The following is a 20303-nucleotide window of genomic DNA, read 5'->3' as shown; positions in this document are numbered from 1 at the left end:
TGGAAAATTGCTGGTCGTTAAAACATTGAATACGCTTTGCGAGTGTTTGAGAAACCTGTTTCATTTGGAAATGTATACACTGCAGCTTTAAGAGTTTAAAGCCTTTTAAACCTCACTTCAGAGGCATAAAGTTTGACCATTAGCTCTGTGGTGTAGCACCTAGATGCCCAGTCACATGCCCTGTTCACTTATGTCTTCTCTCAGTTGCCAGTAACAATAATCATGAGCTCTCTAAATGAAAAGGCAATAAAGTGCAGTGTCCCAGGGGCACATTGCTGTACATACACACACACTCATGCTGTTTCCCTTTATACGCTGCTAGCAGCGGCCCGCTTTGTTTCCCATTTCAATTATTAATGCAGCCATAAAATGCTGGCTGTGGCCCACTCCACTACATACTACAGCTCACTGGCCCCTCATAACCTGGAAAGGCAATTATATCCCACTGTGACGTTTTCTTCTGCATTATTGCCCACAAGAAATCATCCAGATTGATTAGACAGTAGTGTGAGAGTATCCACAATCCTGTCGTGGTTATTGTCGGTAATGTGATATGATATTTTCCCGCAGGGAGGCCTTACATCCTCCGCCTATGTGAAGGTGTCACTGGTGGACATTAATGACAACAGACCTACATTCTACCCGCTGAACTACGCCGTCAGCTTGAGCACACAGAGCACGCCCGGGACCTCCGTTGTCAGGGTAACGGCCCACGACCCAGATGCTGGTGCAAATGGTAAAGTGACATATCACACTGTCCCTGATGGAGGATCTAATTTCTTCACCCTCAACAAGGACACAGGTATTTTAATTAATATTAATATTTTTATATGCATGTATACAGATATACATACATACATACATACATACATATACAAATAGATATAGATATTATTGTAGTTTTTAAAAAACAAAAAATTTGGTCATTTTGTTTTGTGTTGTATTGTTTTGTTTTTCTAAATATGTATATATAGTGAAAATAAATAAATAAATTGAAAAAAATTTGACTTGCCAACTAGCTAAAAAAGTTAAAAAGCATTTTTATGTTTTATTTATATTTATATATTTTATACATTGTACAATAATTATACATTTCAAAATATTTTATTACTTACATTTTTTAAAATAAAATTTTAGGTATTTTATTTTTATTTTAATTCAAGCAATATATACGTTTTTTTATATATTTTGTTTTAATGTTAGATATTTTATTATTTTAAAATGTTTTTTTTAATTTTGTAAAATTTTATGTTATTTATTTTTATTTTAATTCAAGCAATATTTAATTTTTATATATTTTGTTTTAATATTAGATATTTCATTATTTTAAAATATTTTTTTTATTTTAGAGAATTTTATGTATTTTATTTTTATTTTAATTCAAGCGGTATATATGTTTTGATATATTTTGTTTTAATATTAGATATTTTATTATTTTAAAATTGTTTTTTATTTTATACAATTTTATGTATTTTATTTTTGTTTTAATTCAAGCAATATATGTTTTTATATATTTTGTTTTAATGTTAGATATTTTATTTTTTTTAAATTTTTTATTTTTATTTTATAGAATTTTATGTATTTTATTTTTATTTTAATTCAAGAGGTATATAAGTTTTTATATATTTTGTTTTAATATTAGATATTTTATTATTTTAAAATTTATTTTTTTATATTAGAGAATTTTATATATTTTATTTTAATTTTAATTGTTAGATATTTTATTATTAGAAATTTGTAATAATTTTATATATTTTTTTACAATTTTATATTTTTTTATTTCATGTATTTTTATGTATTTAATTTTTATGTTAATTATGTTAATTTATGTTAATTTATATTTTTTAATGTTAGATATTTTATTATTTAAAAAATGCTATTTTAAATTTTTCATTATTTCATATTTTCATATCTATCTATCTATCTATCTATCTATCTATCTATCTATCTATCTATCTTATGTATTTTATTTTTATGTTAATTCAAACAATATTTAAGTTTTTATATATTTTGTTTTAATGCTAGATATTTCATTATCCATGCATACATACATAAGCCATAAATTGATGTGACTTCTATATTAAATTTATATTAAACTTTTATGTTAAACAATATATGGGGTAAAACAATATATTGGGTTAAAATTCACCCAAAAATGTAAATTGTGCCTTTGAAAAGCCCTTATGACTTTCTTCAAAGAAACCAAAATATTATGTTTTGAAAATTCCAGTACACGGTTGTCAGATTGAAAAAAGGCTGAGCAAATTTGTTCATCCGTATCCTCATATATAATTTTCACAGTCTTCAGGCCTAATCGTATATCTCGTTTAATTTCATTCCCATTGCATTTTTTTCGTGTTAGGTGTGATCTCTCTGTCACGCTCGCTGCATGGAAAGGCCAACTCCGTCATCACCATGGTGATCACAGCACGGGACGGAGGCGGCCTCACAGCACCTGTCAATGCCAGAGTGAACATCAGCGTTGTGGCCGGCTCAGTGGCGCCTCCGGTGTTTGAGCAGGCGCAGTACTTCTTCACTGTGTCTGAAGACGTGCTGCGGGGTACCGAGGTTGGCGTAGTGAGAGCCAGCGGCAGAAATGGTTAGTTTCTGCTATTTCCATGTTACATCTTCTTGGAATTACCATTATATTGTCTAAAAATAAAAAAACTAAAATAAGTAGCCATGTGCTGCTGCATACTTTCACATAGCTCTGCTAACCTCACTGCTGTGGTTCTCTGAAGCTTGAATTGGTGTTTGTTAGTCAAGGGTGCTGAAAAGCCTGATAGGGAATATTTTCACTCTTGCTGAGCCAGTTGTGCAAATAGAGCAGCAGCTGCTGCGTGAACCTCATTAAACAGTCACATCCATCACTGATTCCACTCTACCTCATGTTGCTGGAAATTATTATTAGTTGATGTATATTTTCTGATAGCACAGGCTATGGGATGTTTAATGAAAAATAATGGGGAATTCTATAGGATGTACCTGTCTGTACTAGGGATGCACTGGTATTACAATTCTGGCTGATACTGATAAGATGATATTTATTTTCATGTTGTGGCTGATAACTATCATTTCTACCATCATTATTCTGAATAATTTTTTTTTTTAAAAAGCTAATTGCAACTTTTTATCTCACAGCTGTGACTTTTGTTCTTGCAATTGCGAGTTTACATCTCGGAATTCCTATTTTTTCTCAGAATTGCCTGATACAAACTCCCAAATTTGACTTATTTTCTCAAAATTGTAATTGTAAAATATAAATTTGCAATTCTGATTGCAAGTTAATATCACGCAATACTGATTTTATAACTCTGAGCTGGAAATTTATATTACACAGTTCTGAGAAAACAAAATCAGAAATGCAAGTTGATATTCCGCAGTTCTGAAATGTCAGAAATGCATTTGTAAGAAAAAAAAGTCAGAATTGCGAGATATAAACTCGCATTTGTAAGAGAAAAAGTCAGACTTGCAAGAAAAAGAATTGTTGGGTAAAAACTCGGAATTGCAAGAAAAAAGTCAGAATTGGGAGATATAAACTTGGAATTGCAAGAAAAAAAAGTCAGAATTGCAAAATATTAACTCGGAATTGTGAGATATAAACTCGGAATTGCAAGGAAAAAAGTTAGAATTGCAAGATATAAACTAGGAATTGCAAGAAAAAAAAAGTCCTAATTGCGAGATAAAAACTCGGAATTGTGACAAACTGGAAATTGCTATAAAAAAGTCAGAATTGCGAGAAAAAAGTCAGAATTGCGAGATATAAACTCGGAATTGCGAGAAAAAAAGTCAAAATCGTGAAATAAAAACGGAATTGTGAGGGAAAAAAGACAGAATTGCGAAATATAAACTTGGAATTGCAGGATATAAACTCGGAATTGCAATGAAAAAAGTCAGAATTGCGAGATACTAACTCAGAATTGTGAGATATAAACTCGGAATTGCGAGGAAAAAAGTCATAATTGGGAGATATAAACTTGGAATTGCGAGAAAAAAAGAATTGTCAGAAAAAAAAGTCTGCATTGCGATATTGAAACTCGCAATTGCAAGAAAAAAAGTCAGAATTGCAAAATATTAACTCGGAATTGTGAGATATAAACTCGGAATTGCAAGAAAAAAGTCAGAATTGCAAGATATAAAGTAGGAATTGCAAGAAAAAAAGCCCTAATTGCGAGATAAAAACTCGGAATTGCTAGAAAAAAGTCAGAATTGCGAGAAAAAAGTCAGAATTTGAAATATAAACACGGAATTGCGAGAAAAAAAGTCAGAATTGCGAGATATTAACTCAGAATTGTGAGATATAAACTCGGAATTGCAAGGAAAAAAGTCAGAATTGGGAGATATAAACTTGGAATTGCGAGAAAAAAAGTGAATTGTCAGAAAAAAAAAGAGTCTGAATTGCGAGATATAAACTCATAATTGCGAGAATAAAAATCATTTCCTAAAGATAACATTTAAGAGTGTTATTAAATTATTAATGTTTTAAAGATCTTAAACTTTAAGAGAGTTGGATGATAAATGTTTGATAAATGCAGTGTTGATGAGCATAATTCAAAATCTCAGGCTTGAAGCACTCAAGGGGATGATCCATGAATCATCACCATTGTTTCCTTACATTTCTCCAAGAAAATCGTCCTTGTAGTACATTTAGAAAGTCACTTTAGATTAAATCATCTGCTAAATCGCTGCTTATATGTCTTATCCCATCTCTCTCTCGCTCCAGGAGCCTCTAAGGATGTCACCTACACCATCTCTGCTGGGGATCCAGATGGTTATTTCATGGTCGATCCAGAAACTGGAGCGCTCAGAACAAGCCTTCCTCTGGACCACGAGTCACGACCCTTTTTCGACTTGGAAATTCAAGCACGCAGCGGTTCCCCTCCAGCCTTTGGAGAGACTCGCGTTCGGGTCACCATCGCAGATGTGAACGACAACGCTCCCGTGTTTTTCCCGTCATCCTCTGAGTCTTTTCTCCTGCCGGAAGCCACAAAAATGGGTACTGTGGTGTACCGTGTGCAGGCGGAGGACCGCGACTCTGGCCCTAACGGACAGCTGAGCTTTGACCTGATGTCAGCCGGAGGGCAGCGCACCTTTGGCGTGGAGCGCAGTAGTGGCGAGATCCGACTAATTGGGAGTTTGTCGTACGACAGCGTACCACGCTACGATCTTCAAGTGATCGCAAAAGACAGCGGGGCACCTCAACTCAGCGCTACTTTTAGCCTTGTGGTCCACATCCAGGCGGAGAACGACCAGGGTCCTGTGTTTGACACGATGACCTACCGTGTGGAGCTGAAGGAGAACACGCCACTCAACACCAACTTCTTACAAGTCCGGGCGCTCAATAGAGATCCCAATGGAAATGGAGGATCGTCCAAAGGTTCCACACCATCTTCCACACTGGCATACAGGCTCCGGCCTGATGGGGACGCGGCAGGTTTTGGGATTGCCCCGGACAGCGGGTGGCTGTTTGTAAAGAGCGCTTTGGACCGCGAGGCTAAGGATATCTACTTGCTAACTGTGCTTGCCACTTCTGGAAGCGGCCAGATGGGGAAGACCGGCAGCGCGACGGTGAGAGTTTCCGTCACGGATGAAAATGATAACTCTCCTCGTTTCACTCAGGAGAGGGTGTTCTTGGCAGTGAGAGAGAACTTGCCTGCAGGAACTGGTTTCGGGAGGGTGTCTGCTACCGACCGCGATGCTGGTCTCAACAGCCGCCTTACGTACAGATTACTTCACACGGACCGCTACTTCCAAATCAACTCCCAGACAGGTGAGCTGGAACACAATTCGAGCCTGAAAAAAACATTTGTTATTTATACATTTAGGAAATGTTCTAGATGAGGGATTTTCAAACTTTTTAACACCATATATTTTATGTATAATGACCCATTTATAGTTTGAACAATAGGGGGAAATCTGGAAAATATTTACTTTATGTGTTTTTTCTACCCACCATGTAAAAGCACTATTAAATGTATTTCCTCTGAAGAAAAGAACAACTATGTCTATCAATAAAACTAATATTGCTTTATATACTGTATACTCTTATAGTATTTTATTAATATTTTTAATTAGATTTTATTTTTATATTTTCAGTTATTTTATGTGCTTTTGTCATTTTATTCCTAGCATTTAGGGTTTTTTTTTTTTGTATTTCTATTTATATTTCATGTATTTTTATTTCAGTTTTAGTATTTTATTTTATTTTATTATTATTATTTTTTATTCTGGCCATGGTTGAAAATTCCTCTCTAGACTCTAAACTTTTGACCTTCAACTCTTCAAAAATCAACTGTTATTTATATAGTATTTATTAATATATTTTAATTTATATTTTCAGTTTTTCAGTTATTTTGTTTTGTGCTTTTGTCATTATTATTATTATTATTATTATTATCATCATTATTATTCTAGTATTTCTATTTAGATTTCATTTATTTTTATTTAAGTCATTTTAGTACTTCATCTTAGTTTTATTTCAGTTAGCTGCCATTATTTTATTTTATTTATTTTATTCTAGCCATGGTTGAAAATCTTTCTAGACTCTAAACTTTTAACCAACAAACTCTTCAAAAATCAACTGCTTTTGTAGTATTATTTATATACTGTTTATTACTACAATATTTATGAATATTTTAGATTAGATTTTATTTTTATATTTTTTTACAGTTATTTTGCTATGTGACTTTGTCATTTTTATTTTCATTATTTCATTTATTCATATTTCTATTTGGTTTTCATTTAGTTTTATTTCAGTTTTAGTAATTTTAGTACTTCATCTTAATTTTAGTTTAGTATTATTTCAGTTAGCTGCTAAGGACAAATTTTTAAATTTAATATTTTTTTCAATTTAATATTTAACATTTTTTATCAGTAAACTAAAATAATTATTTATCTAACAGAATTTCTAGAATGTTATTTTATTTTATTTTATTTATTTTATTTTATTTTACCAAATATGGTCCCTAAAAAGGCAGCTATATATTTTATGTATAAATACCCATTTATAGTGTAAAAAATAGCAGAAATGGGGAAAAATATTCACTTTATATGTTTTTTTTCTACCTACTGTTAAAAGTACTGTTAAATGTATTAATGCCTCTCTAGACTCTAAACTTGAGTATTATCTAAGCAATTTTAGTATTATTTATATACTATATGTGACCCTGGACCACAAAACCAGATTCGTACGTCATCTGAAATCTGAGTAAATAAGCTTTCCATTGATATATTGTTTGTTAAAATAGGACAATGTTTGTCTGAGATACAACTATTTGAAAACCTGGAATCTGAGGGTGCAAAAAAATCTAAATATTGAGAAAATTGCCTTAAAAGTTGTCCAAATGAATTTCCTAGCAATACATATTACTAATCAAAAATCAAGTTTTTATATATTTATGGTAGAAACATTTACAAAATATCTTCATGGAACATGATCTTTACTTAATATGCTAATGATTTTTGGCATAAAAGAAAAATCGATAATTTTGACTTATACAGTGTATTTTTGGCTATTGCTACAAATATACCCGTGCTACTTAAGACTGGTTTTGTGGTCCAGGGTCACATATACTCTTTATTTATTTTGTATTTATGAATATTTTAAATTATTTTACATTTATTTTATATTTTAAAGTATTTATATTTAATTTATTTCAGCTTTATTTTAATTTTCAAAAAAGATTTTTTAAATAGCTTTACGTTGACAATAACTAGACTGAAAATCAATTGCAGTTTTCTGACTAACTCACGTATTTCCCATGTAGGTGAAATCAGTACCAGAGCAGCTCTAGACCGTGAGCATCAGTCCAGTTACCAGCTCATCGTGGTGGTTCAGGACGGTGGCACCCCTCCACGTAGTGCCACTGGAACAGCCCATATTACGGTGTTGGATGAGAACGACAACGCGCCAGCTTTCAGCCACACACAGCCTGGCAGAGAGATTCTCATTCAGGCAAGAAACAAACTGGCACCAACTATATTTAAAGCATTAAATCAGTGTGTCATAACATAGGTGCTTGTGTTTATTAAAGCCTAGTTTACACATTCTAAAAATGTCATTACGTCTGTACATAATATCTTTCAAAAATTGTTTGTGTGACCTTGGATATGTTCCCGCTCTTGAAGTTGTTTGTATTGAGTGTAAGCAGCCAGACTATGTTGTTTAAAACTTGCTTGATGTTTTCCAGGTTCAGGAGGGTCTTCCTGCCGGTTCTTTATTAGGAACTCTACAGGCCAAAGACCCAGATGAAGGAGAAAACGGGACTATTTTCTACTCATTATCAGGTAAGCAAAAGTCTGGAATATTTCAAAAGTTTTAAATAAGTTTAGGATGTTATTGCAAAAAGGTAAAACTGTTAAACGTAAACATATGTCCTTACAGTTATCTTTGTGCCCTATGTGATGTACTGTACAGATAATTATACTACCATATTTGTCTATATTTATGCTTCCATTTGTCCTTGCTTTTTAAGGCTCCAGAGCGGAACGTTTCTCCTTGAACCCAAACACGGGAGAGCTGCGCTCCTCTTCCCCCTTGAGGCGAGCTGAAAAAGCAGAGTACAGCTTCACCGTCACTGCCACGGACCGTGGAGCTCCATCTCAGAGCTCTTCAACTGCCTTGCTTATACAGGTGAGACTATCCAGACACTTTAAAAAAATCACTTTCAATGTTAGAAGCATGGGCAGTATGTCAGACCTGTGACCTAGTGGTTAGGATGTTGGACTTTGGTGCTCATGCAGGAAATCCAGGTTTAAATCTGTCCCTCTCCCTCATAATTTCTCCTTTTTAAAATGAAAAAAAAAGTTAAGTGAGGCCAATAGCTCACAATTCAACCATATCAAGCTGCCATTATAGTACAAGTACCATTTTTTTACCAGGTAACAATGCAGTAACTATTTAATTTAATTTCATTTAATTTCATTTCATTCAAACTTTTGACCAGAAACTGAGTGTAAATACAGTCTTCAAAAATTAACAATATTATTAGAGTTTTATTATACTATTTAGTATATATGGGTCAATGTTCATTTAATATCTCATAAATTGATTTTTGTTGTAAATATGCCTGACAAGACTGTTACACTGAATAACATTTACAAATTAGAGAAAAATGTATGATATTTATATTTTGCTCAGAAAAACAAACACAAAAATGCTAATAAATTAAACAGAAAACGTTTTAATATTTTTTGGAAAAACAGCTTTGACCCATATACTATTAAAGTTGTATTTATAAATATTTAAGAATTTAGCTTTTATTTTTAAATTTTCAGTTTTTAGTTTAATTTTAGTTTGTTTATTGTTATTATTAATATTATTATTAGTAGTATTTTGTCATTTCAAGTAATTTTGGTTTAGTTTAGTCATTTTGTTATGTGCTTGTCATTTTTATTTTATTTTATTTTATTATCAAACTTTTGACCAGAAACTGAGTGTAACTAATGTCTTCAAAAATGAACAATGTTATTATAGTATTCTTTAAGTTGTGTAATAATGTTAATAAACTCATAATTATAAATATTTTACAATTAGTTTTTACTTTTAGATTTTCAGTTTAATTTTAGTTTTTTTTGTAACTTTCAAGTAATTTTATTATGTTTAAGTCATTTTGTTAAGTTTTTTTTATACTTAAACATTTGACCAGAAAGTGAGTGTAACTAAAATCTTATTTTTTTATATTGTTTTATTTTAATATTTTATTTTAAAATTAGCTTTTATTTTTATATTTTCAGTTTTCAGTTTATTATTTTAGTTATTTCAAGTAATTTTAGTTGAAGTCATTTTGTTATGTGCTTTTGTATTTTATTTTATTTTATTTTATTTTCAGACTTTTGACCAGAAACTGAGTGTAACTAAAATCTTCAAAATTAACAATGTTATTGTAGTATTATTTAATATTTAGTATATATATTATTAAACTCATATTTATAAATATTTTACAATTAGCTTTTATTTTTATATTTTCAGTTTAATTTTAGTTTTTTTTGTTGTTGTAACTTTCAAGTCATTTTGTTATATGCCTTTGTTATTTATTTTATTAAAAAATATATTTTATTCTGTCCTCTTCTGCCTGTGCAGAACTTTCCGAGAAGTGTTGTGTGTGGTTGCCAAGGTGCCTGTAGTGTTTTAGCATGTTTTGGCTGGTTGCGTCAAGTCGTTTGGCTACCCTTAATTAATTTTTTTAGTTAATCTGCCAAAATCTTAAAATCTTGCTGTATGAGCACCAATACAGACAAGTCGTCTTTCATTGTGCCAAGCTATCATCATACTTCCAGTCCCCTGAGCAGTGGTATCATTATTCAAGCAGGGAAATGAGCTGTGACCCAGAGGCCAGCTCCTGTCTATGCAAACACAAACACCTCAAAACTCCCAGGATTATTTCCTGCTCCAGAGGAACATACTGTAACACAAAACCCTGTATTAATCCCAATGCTCAGCATGGAACTGCGTGAATCAGACATGTCAAACTATATCTTTGACAAAAGGATAATTTTCATGGTTTTTCATTCCAATCCGTATTCTAAAGAGTTTGTTTTCTGCACAACAACTCTTGCCAGTTCTCTTTTGTAGCGAAATATCTTTAGTGCTTTTACAGATGTGATTTCAAAAAGGGAATTGGCGGCTAATTGTAGAGTGTGCGGTTGCATGCGATTTCTGTTCTCCCTGTTTGTATGGGGAAGATGAGAGTGAGGGAGCAGTGGAGGGAGAGAGAGACGGAGAGAGAATGCACCTTTGAATCAAGTGTTCCCAGATGGCTCTGATGAGGCCCAGCTGTGGTTCCCCATGATCAAACGGAAAGCTGCAAACCTCGGTAGCGCTAATGCCGATACGCTCGCACCGCAGAACCTCGCACCGTAGCAATCTCAAGATAATATTTTACATACCATCAGTAATGCCAGCTTCAGTTTGAAAGTCCAGTGTGCTTTGCACCTAAAAGAGAGCCCAGAAATGGATCAGCGTCAATCCCTCTGTTGCTTTCCTTCCTGTGATCCGGTATGTGTGTAGTGTTTTGTTTTTTCATGGGGATATTAGTATGAAAAGCTTCACCTGTCAACCATTTTCCAGCTCTTACTGTACTTCAAGGACTTGGGAAATGATATCACGAGCCTTTAATGTGGCAGACAGCTTCACTCCATTTTATTCTTTCAGTATTGCGCACCGTTGATGTCTAAAACACCCTTGCACTCTAAGTTGTGGCATACTGTATATTTGGCTAATAATGACAAAAAACCCTTTTATCCTTATTTACTTTAAACATATAGAGCTGGGTTTTAACACAGATGTCACAGTTCGATTATGATTCACAAGCTTGCGATTCAGCTTTTTCTTCGACTTTTGCTTCAACTTTTCGTTGACTTCTGCTACTTCTGCTTTTTTTACATTTCTACTTCAACTTCTCATTTATGGTTCTTTGACTTCTGCATCTTTGATTTATTCTTTGACTTCTTCGACTTCTGCTTCTTTGACTTTCTCGACTTTGGCTTCCTTTTTTTTGACTTCTGCTTCTTCAACTTATTTTTTTACTTCTGCTTTTCAACTTCTTCTAAATTTTGCTTCTTCGACTTTTTCTTTGACTTCTGCTTCTTCGACTTTTTCGACTTCCACTTCTTCGACTTCTTCTGATTGCTGCTTCTTCGACTTTTTCTTCAAGTTCTCCTTCTTCGACTTCTTCTATGACTTCTGCTTTTTCCACTTTTTCTTAGACTCCTGCTTCTTCGACTTATTTTCATTTCTGCTTCTTCGACTTCTTCAAATTCTGCTTCTTTGACTTTTTCAACTTCTGCTTCAACTTCTCATTTCTGCTTCTTTGACTTCTGCTTCTTCAGCTTCTTCTTCGATTTCTGCTTCTTCAAATTTTCCGACTTCTTTCACTTCTGATTTATGCTTTTTAGACTTTTTCTTCAACTTCTTCTAATTATGCTTTTCGACGTATTTTTCGGCTTCTGCTTCTTCAAATTTTTCTCTGATGTCTGCTTCTTCAACTTATTCTACGACAACTTCTTTGACTTTATAGACTTCTGCTTCTTCTCATTTCTGCTTCTTTGACTTTTTCTTAAACTTCAGCTTCTTTGACTTCGACTTCTGTTTCTTCAACTTTTTTTCGACTTCTGCTTCTTCGACTTCTTTGACATTTTTGACTTGGCTTTTTCGTTGACTTCTATGACTTCTGCTTCTTCTGATTTCCACTTCGACTTTTTCTTTGACTTCTGGTTATTCAACTTTTTCTTTGACTTCTGATTATTCAACTTTTTCTTCGACTTCTGATTATTCAACTTTTTCTGCGACTTCTGATTATTCAACTTTTTCTTCGACTTCTGGTTATTCAACTTTTTCTTTGACTTCTGATTATTCAACTTTTTCTTCGACTTCTGATTATTCAACTTTTTCCTCGACTTCTGATTATTCAACTTTTTCTTCGACTTCTGATTATTCAACTTTTTCTTCGACTTCTGATTATTCAACTTTTTCTTCGACTTCTGGTTATTCAACTTTTTCCTCGACTTCTGCTACTTCGACTTTTCCCTTTGACTTCTGTTTCTTCAACTTCTGCTCCTTTTTACTTTTTCGACTTCCGCTTCTTCGAATTTTTGACATCTTTCTGCGGTAAAAACACTGATTGAGCGATTACATGAGGCAGAATACGTTTGTTGTTCTCTTTCTTTTAACATACCTTCGGATGTTTATCATGTTTATTCGCGCTGAACCTGGTTTTAAAGAGGAGATGATCAGTTCACGTCCGCCCCATTAAACTGAGGTGCTACAGCGATCTCTCACTCTACAATAAACAGCGCCAAAACAGCATTTATTATTTGAATATAGTAATAAAATAGACAAGAGTTTGAAATCTGAGACTTTGTTTCATATCAAAAGTAACAAAGAACAAAGCTTATTGCGATTTATTGGATGAGAGGCGGCTAATGTTCCATTCATTAACTGAAAACAGGCTAGACTAATCAATTCTTAGGATTTAAGAATCAATATTGTTTCATAAAAATGTGAATCGATTAAAATCCAGAAATCTATTTTTTTGTGCTTTATAAATAACGTTGGGAATGGTACAATTTTTTGAAAGAAGTCTCTTTGTGTTCCCATTCTATAGGTCATTGGCTCCACAAGGGCTCCTCCAAAACCCAACACCCTCTCCATGACCCTCAACTCAGTGGAGGGAGCCAAGCCAGGCTCTGTTATTGGCTCAGTTAGAGCACATGACCATCGTGAAGTGACCTCAAACGGTCAGGTGACCTACCTTGTAGTGGGAGGCACAGATCATGAAGGAACCTTTATGGTTGACCGTCTCACAGGAGATGTTTACTTGGCTAGAGAGCTGGATTATGAAAAAGGTTCACGGTATACTCTACAAATCGAGGTGGACGATTTCTCCAAGCCCTATCCAAGCACTCACATGGTGCAGTTGGAAATCAACGTGCAGGACAGTAACGACCACGCACCAGAGTTTCCAGAAGATCCAGTCACTATTGTTATTCCTGAGAACACACAAGCCGGTTCGTCTATTTACAACTTCCAGGCGACTGATAAAGATGGCAGCGGACCCAACAGCGAGATACGTTATTCCATCCAACAGCAGTGGCCTGATAGTCCAGAGCTGTTTAGTCTCGATCCTGTCACGGGAGTCTTAAAACTGGGCCGGGAGCTGGACCACGAGGAGACCTCCAGCCTGTTCCTGGTGGTCCATGCCACAGATTCAGCCTCGGACCCCAATCAGAGACTCTGGGGATCGGTGACGGCACGAGTGTTCGTCACCGATGAGAACGACAACGGTCCGATCTTCAGCTCCCCGACTGCTGTTAGTGTGATGGAGGACCAGCCGGTGGGCTTTGTGCTGCTTTACGTCATGGCCCGGGATGCGGACCAGGGCGAAAACGGTCGAGTGTCCTACCGGATCCAGTCAGGAAACACAGCGGGGCGGTTCGGCCTCAGTCCAAACAGTGGTAGGAATCATTACTTCGCTTTATTTCGCTCTCTTTCTCACACCATGCTGCTTTATGGGCCGTTCACTCAAAGCCAGAAGTAATTTAGCAGAACAGATCATTCTCTTGAATGGTTATTCATGGGAGCGCTGTTTAATTTTAGCCCGTTGACCGCACCTCTTTGATTTGGGGATGGAAATATGCATGTATTAGTTTGAAATTCCTCCCAAAAATATGGCCACTTACAGCTCACTCGAAATTAGATTAAATAGACAGTCATCTAACTGACTGAACAGCTGTCGGTGATTATTGTCAAATGGTTTATGATGTAGGTTAGTGTTTCATTTCTGTTCTAAATCAGGCGTATACTATATATATGAAAGTTAGGTTGAAGCACACGATAAAGTCACAGCTGATATTAGCCAGGCGCTGTGGAGAAACTCGTCAAACTCTTTGGACACTGTAAGTAGGAGGTCTAGAGATGGCTGTTAAGCACAAAAGCAGAGCTACTGTATTCAGAAGCAGAAGCCAGCTCAAACATCTCAGTGATGTGTTTAAAACTAGAGTGTGTTTGGTGGATTATAAATAAAAAAAGGAGGCCGCACACAGACTTCTCACAAACACACAATAATATTTCGCAGTCAGCAAGCAGTCAGGCTGCCATATCGACCGCAGGGGTGTGTTTATCCTGAGTGACCCTCGCCTGGGGTCTTGCTGATGACAGCACTGCAGAGAGGTATAGCTGGAACAGTTCAGAATGGATCCATGACAACAGCTTTCTTCCCTGGTCTTCATACCAGAAAGTCAGCAAAAAGCTTCATTCTCAAATTCCGTATAAAGCTAAACTGAGGAGAAAAACAGAGGAGGGATAAAGCTAAAATCAATGTCAGACTGTAGTTATGGATATTTTGTTTGACTTCTATGTTGTATGAGCAATTTTATTTTCACATAGGGCCAGCAAAGATGAATTAGGCCCTGAAGCGTGCATAAATGAATAAAGGAATTACTGAATAAATAGATAGATAAATAAAACCAAAAACTTCTAATATACCTAGAGAACGGTAGCACCCTCATGCATTCTCAGTTGGCACATGTATTATTATATTATATTAAATATTATACATATTAAATTTTATAAAAAATAAATAAAATGTATATAGCATTTATATAACTATTTATATAATATAAACATTCTATTCTATTCTTTTAAAATCTATAGATGAACCTTTGCTAAAACCAAAACAGAAATAAAAATAATCTAAATAGAAATATTTAAATAATAATAAGAATTAATAATAATAATAAAATTACAAAAACATGCAACAAAAACTAAAACTGAAAACTGAAAATATGTTTTACATTTATGTGAATAATTATATTACATTAAAATATAAAGATTAACCTTAAGCTAAAATGAAAATTAGAATTAGTTCCCAAACCAAAATAAATAAGCTAAATAGAAATATTTAAATAATAATAATAAAATGACAAAATCTAAAACTAAAATGAAAATAGAAAATGTTTTACATTTCTATAAATAATTATATTAGATTATATTAAATATAACGAAGAGTCTTAAACTAAAATAAACTGAAAACTTAAAATATGTTATAAAATATTATGCTAAAAATTATATTATATTATATTAATTATATTATATTATAATAAAATATTAAGATGAAAAATATGTTTTACATTATATAAATAATTATTATATTATATTAAAATATAAAAATGAATCTTAAGCTAAAATGACAATTAGAATTACTTCCCAAGTTGAAGTAATTTATTAAAAACAAAACAGAAATAAAAAGCTAAATAGAAATATTTAAATAATAATAATAATTATAATAATAATAATAAAATTATAAAAGCATGCAAAAAACAAAACTAAAATGAAAACTGAAAATATGTTTGACATTTCTATAAACAATTATATTATATTATATTATATTATATTATATTATATTATATTATATTATATTATATTATATTACTTTAAAAATGAAAATTAGAATTGGTTGCCAACTTTAAGTAATTTTCCAAATATTTAAATAATTAATAATAATAATAAAAAGGCATGCAAAAAAACTAACTTAAACTAGCATTTATATAAATAATTATTATATTATTGAAATTTATTTACTATTTTTAAATGGCCATTAATGGAGAAACATGCTTTTTGTCCACACGATGATACAGTAGTTACGACATTCTAAGCTTACTGTGTTAGCTAACCTACTGAACCAGCTAACTTTGCCCCCTTGGGTAATACCAAGTTTTATTACATATGTACTGTGGTAATATCATGGTATCATTCCATACTATGCTGTAAACCATCAATATGGTACATTTTCTAAGGCTAACCTCATCAGTATTTGTTATGGTGGGCTATTTTAAGTCACAAATGAACTTCTAACCTCAGCAAAGCAAACCGACTTGCTCAGCCACATTCAAGTAGAGCTTTAAGACGGTGTCTGGCATGTACGTACATAATGAAATATTACAAATATGCATCGCATAAATCAGAACAGCTCCCTGACCTCGGTCACACATCTCCAGCCGCAGGGCAAATGATCACGAGGCCATCTGCAGCAGATTTACAGATGTTTTTCCCTTCCCCTCTTCTCCAGGCTCTCTCTCCATCCTCAAACCTCTGGATCGTGAGGAACAGGAGAGCTACAACCTCACCATTGTCGCTGAGGATCATGGGATACCCCAGCATTCCACCACTCAGGTTCTGTCTATCCAGGTGATTGACGTGAATGATGAAGCTCCATGGTTTGAACGCAGCGAGTTCGAAGCCCAAATCAAAGAGAACCAGCCAGCAGGAACAAGCATACTGAAAGTCTCCGCCTCAGACCGGGATCACGGTGAGGGATAGTTGATTAATTCCTGCAATAATCCATGTGTTTTACTTCCGAAAAGATTCGCCTACTTTTAAGGTATTCCAACCTTTCAGATATTCATGACCTGTGTCTGAAATCTTGGCCATCTGGTTAAAGCAGTTATGTTGTGTTGCGGTGAGGGCAATGTTTTTTTTTAACGCTTCCTGTGGAAGGTTTGTGGGACTCATTCTCAGCCCCCTGGGCTCAGTGAGAGAGTATGAAAGGGAGATTGTAAAGACATTCTTCAGGAAGCTTTAATTGAGTAAGCAGGTGCTCGTGCCAAAGCTCGCTGACTTTGCACGCAATCTGGCACCCGTATGTCTTTGGTCCACACTTAACACTTGTGTGGACCACGACGCAGCGGCTGAATCAGCAAAATGAACTACTAATGAAACCAGTATTAAATCTAAGATCAAAAGGTTTGAACCTGGACATTTTATGACGTTACTTCTGTTTTAATTCAAATCAGGTTGTTCGCAAACACTGACTTCCTGTACACCTTCTAACTTCTAAGGGCAGACTACTCATACTTCATGCTAATTTTTAATATTACCTACTACATTTGCCATAATGTGCCGTATACAACAGAGTGCATTAGTGACCCTGGACCACAAAACCAGTCATAAGGGTCAATTTTTTTAAATTGAGATGTGTACATTTGTGCAACTGTTTAAAACTCTGGAATCTGAGGGTGCAAAAAATTAAAATATTGAGAAAATCGCCTTTAAAGTTGTCCAAATGAAGTTCTTAGCAATGCATATTACTAATCAAAAATTAAGTTTTGATATATTTATGGTATGAAATTTACAAAATATCTTCACGGAACATGATCTTCACTTAATATCGTAATAATTTTTGACATAAAAGAAAAATCGATCATTTTGACCCATACAATGTATTTTTGGCTATTGCTACAGATATACGTGTGCTACTTAAGACTGGTCCAGGGTCATATTTGACAGAATACTGTGTCCCACTATGCAACGCACCTGATTTGACCTATAATTTTCAGTATTATGAATAAACCTTAAGTAATAAGATCAGTCTCTGTTTTGACTTATTTAATCTGATTGTCAAAAGACATTTTAAAATACAATTCCAAAAATATATATTTAATTAAAAAATAGTTAAATTATATACATATAAAATACACTTTCTACTCATAGACAGTGTGTAGTATTCAGTAGCCAGTTAGCTAGATTTTAATTCTGATCGTGATTACTGATTGTATATTTCTATTTTTGTTGCAGGCACTAATGGCTTGGTGATTTATGGTGGTGTGACTGAGGATGGATTCACTATTAATCCAGAGACGGGTGTGATATCAGTCACTCAGGTTCTAGATAGGGAACTTCAGGACCACTACACTATAACAGGTACCTAAAAACAGCCAGGATCTAAAGATAATATGGCTAAAACAGTGGTATTTCAGCATTATTTCTAGAATGTTATAGTATTTATTAATATGTAATTAGTTTTTATTTTTATTTCAGTTATTTTTGTTATTTTATATATTTTAGTTTGAGTTTTCGTTCTGTGCTTTTATCATATTTTATTTTTATTTAGTTGTATTTTAAATTATATTTCAGCTCAGCTTCAGCCTCAGCAACTGACTGAAATACAAATATATATATATATATATATATATATATATATATATTCTGCTCACCAAGCTTGCATTTATTTGATCCAAAATAATATTGTGAAATATTTTTTACTATTTTAAACAACGGTTTTCTATTTGAATATATTTTAAAATGTAATTTATTCCTGTGATTAAAGCTAAATTTTAGCATCATTACTCCAGTCACATGATCCTTCAGAAATCATTCTAATATGCTGATTTGCTGTTTTTTATTATTATTATCAATATTTAAAACAGTTGAGTAAATTTTTTTCAGGATTCTTTAATGAATAGAAAGATCCAAAGATCAGCACTTATCTGAAATAAAAAGCTATTTACTATACCATTCAAAAGCTGAACTTCTCTTCATCAAATAAACCTGAAAAAAATTTTACTCAGCTGTTTTCAACATAATAATAATATTAATAAAATGTTTTTGTGCAACAAATCCAAATATTAGAATGATTTCTGAAGGATCATGTGACTGGAGTAATGATGCTAAAACAAAATAGAAAACAGTTATTTTAAATAGTAAAAATAGTTCAGCATTTTTTTTGTTGCTTTTGCTGTACGTTGGATCAAATAAATGCAGGTTTGGTGAGCAGAAGAGGCATTAAAAATCTTGTTCTAAAGTGTTGACTGGTAGTGATAATTTGTTTTAGTTTTTCAAAATCTTCTATCTAATCTAATATTCATTTTGTTACAGCTCTATTTAAATGACTGAAAACAATCTTAATAGTCACTTGCTGATTAACTGCTGTTTAACTTAAATTTGCCGTTTCCATCACTCATTTCTGATGCGATACTTCAAAATGTGCATAAAAACAGGACAATAGAAATAGCTAATAATATTTGCCTGAAAATTGTTTTATTATTGTTATTGTAACATTTTTTCTATAATTGTAATTTCTAATATGATTAAAAATGTCTATGTCTATGCAATAGTGTATGCAAAAGACGGAGGAGTACCCCCTAACTTTGCCAAGGCTAAAGTGCACATCACAGTGCTGGATGAGAATGACAATGCTCCTGCTTTCGGGCGGCAGCATTACAGTCTGGAGGTGCCTGAGAACCAAGAGCCTGTGGAGCTGTTCACCCTCAAAGCAACAGATCTGGACACCAAAGAGAGTGGACGCCTGGAATATAAGATCACTGGTAAAACTTCGATTTTTAGATTGTATGTACAGAGGAACATGTAGAAGAACTTCTACAGTGGGTTACAAACCAGAGTCTATCCACCTTATTCTTCAACACAAAAGTAAGCTGAGACTTCTAGACTAGTTCATTAGCCGCTATAGGAAAATAATGAGAAGAATAACAAGCCCTACAAACCAGTGTGTTCATAATTAAGAGAATACATTAAGTAGTTCACTTCCAGAACTAAAAGTCACAGATAATGTGCTCACCCCATGTCATCCAAGATCTTCATGTCTTTCTTTCTTCAGTCGTAAAGAAATTCAGTTTTTTGAGGAAAACATTTCAGGATTTCTCTCCATATAGTGGACTTTTATGGTGCCCATGAGTTTAAATTCCCAAAATGCAGTTTAAATGCAGCTTCAAAGGACTCTAAAGGATCCCAGCTGAGGAAAAAGTGTTTATATTATCTTTAACCTCAAACGCTCGTCTTGTCTAGCTCTGCGTGAACTCTGTGTATTCCTGTTAAAGACAGTTAAGGTATTTTTTTCGAAAAAAACTCCCATCTCATTTTCTCCTCCAACTTCAAAATCGTCCTACATCGCTGTTTTACCTTTTTTTTTTTTACCTTCTTTGCATGTTCACTTTGTAAACACTGGGTCGGTACTTTTGCAGCGATGTAGGGCGATTTTGAAGTTTGATGAGAAAATAAGATGGTGGTTTTT

At 33.6% G+C, this 20303-nt stretch overlaps 1 protein-coding gene across 1 annotated transcript in view; it reads left to right on the top strand.

Annotated features, from left to right (window-relative positions):
• Nucleotides 1-369: 369 nt before the first annotated feature.
• Nucleotides 370-20303, top strand: part of dchs1b (dachsous cadherin-related 1b) — a 31277-nt gene continuing 11343 nt past the window's right edge. The window contains exons 1-11 of the mRNA XM_073829246.1: nucleotides 370-447; nucleotides 571-802; nucleotides 2363-2599; nucleotides 4724-5770; nucleotides 7767-7954; nucleotides 8190-8286; nucleotides 8475-8632; nucleotides 13104-13953; nucleotides 16566-16805; nucleotides 18071-18196; nucleotides 19390-19599. Coding sequence (XP_073685347.1) covers nucleotides 370-447; nucleotides 571-802; nucleotides 2363-2599; nucleotides 4724-5770; nucleotides 7767-7954; nucleotides 8190-8286; nucleotides 8475-8632; nucleotides 13104-13953; nucleotides 16566-16805; nucleotides 18071-18196; nucleotides 19390-19599 — 3463 coding nt within the window. The remainder of the gene's footprint in view (nucleotides 448-570; nucleotides 803-2362; nucleotides 2600-4723; nucleotides 5771-7766; nucleotides 7955-8189; nucleotides 8287-8474; nucleotides 8633-13103; nucleotides 13954-16565; nucleotides 16806-18070; nucleotides 18197-19389; nucleotides 19600-20303) is intronic.

Source organism: Garra rufa, chromosome 23, assembly GCF_049309525.1.
Source record: "Garra rufa chromosome 23, GarRuf1.0, whole genome shotgun sequence".
NCBI classification, from domain to species: domain Eukaryota; kingdom Metazoa; phylum Chordata; class Actinopteri; order Cypriniformes; family Cyprinidae; genus Garra; species Garra rufa.
This window is presented reverse-complemented; position numbering and strand designations above follow the sequence as displayed.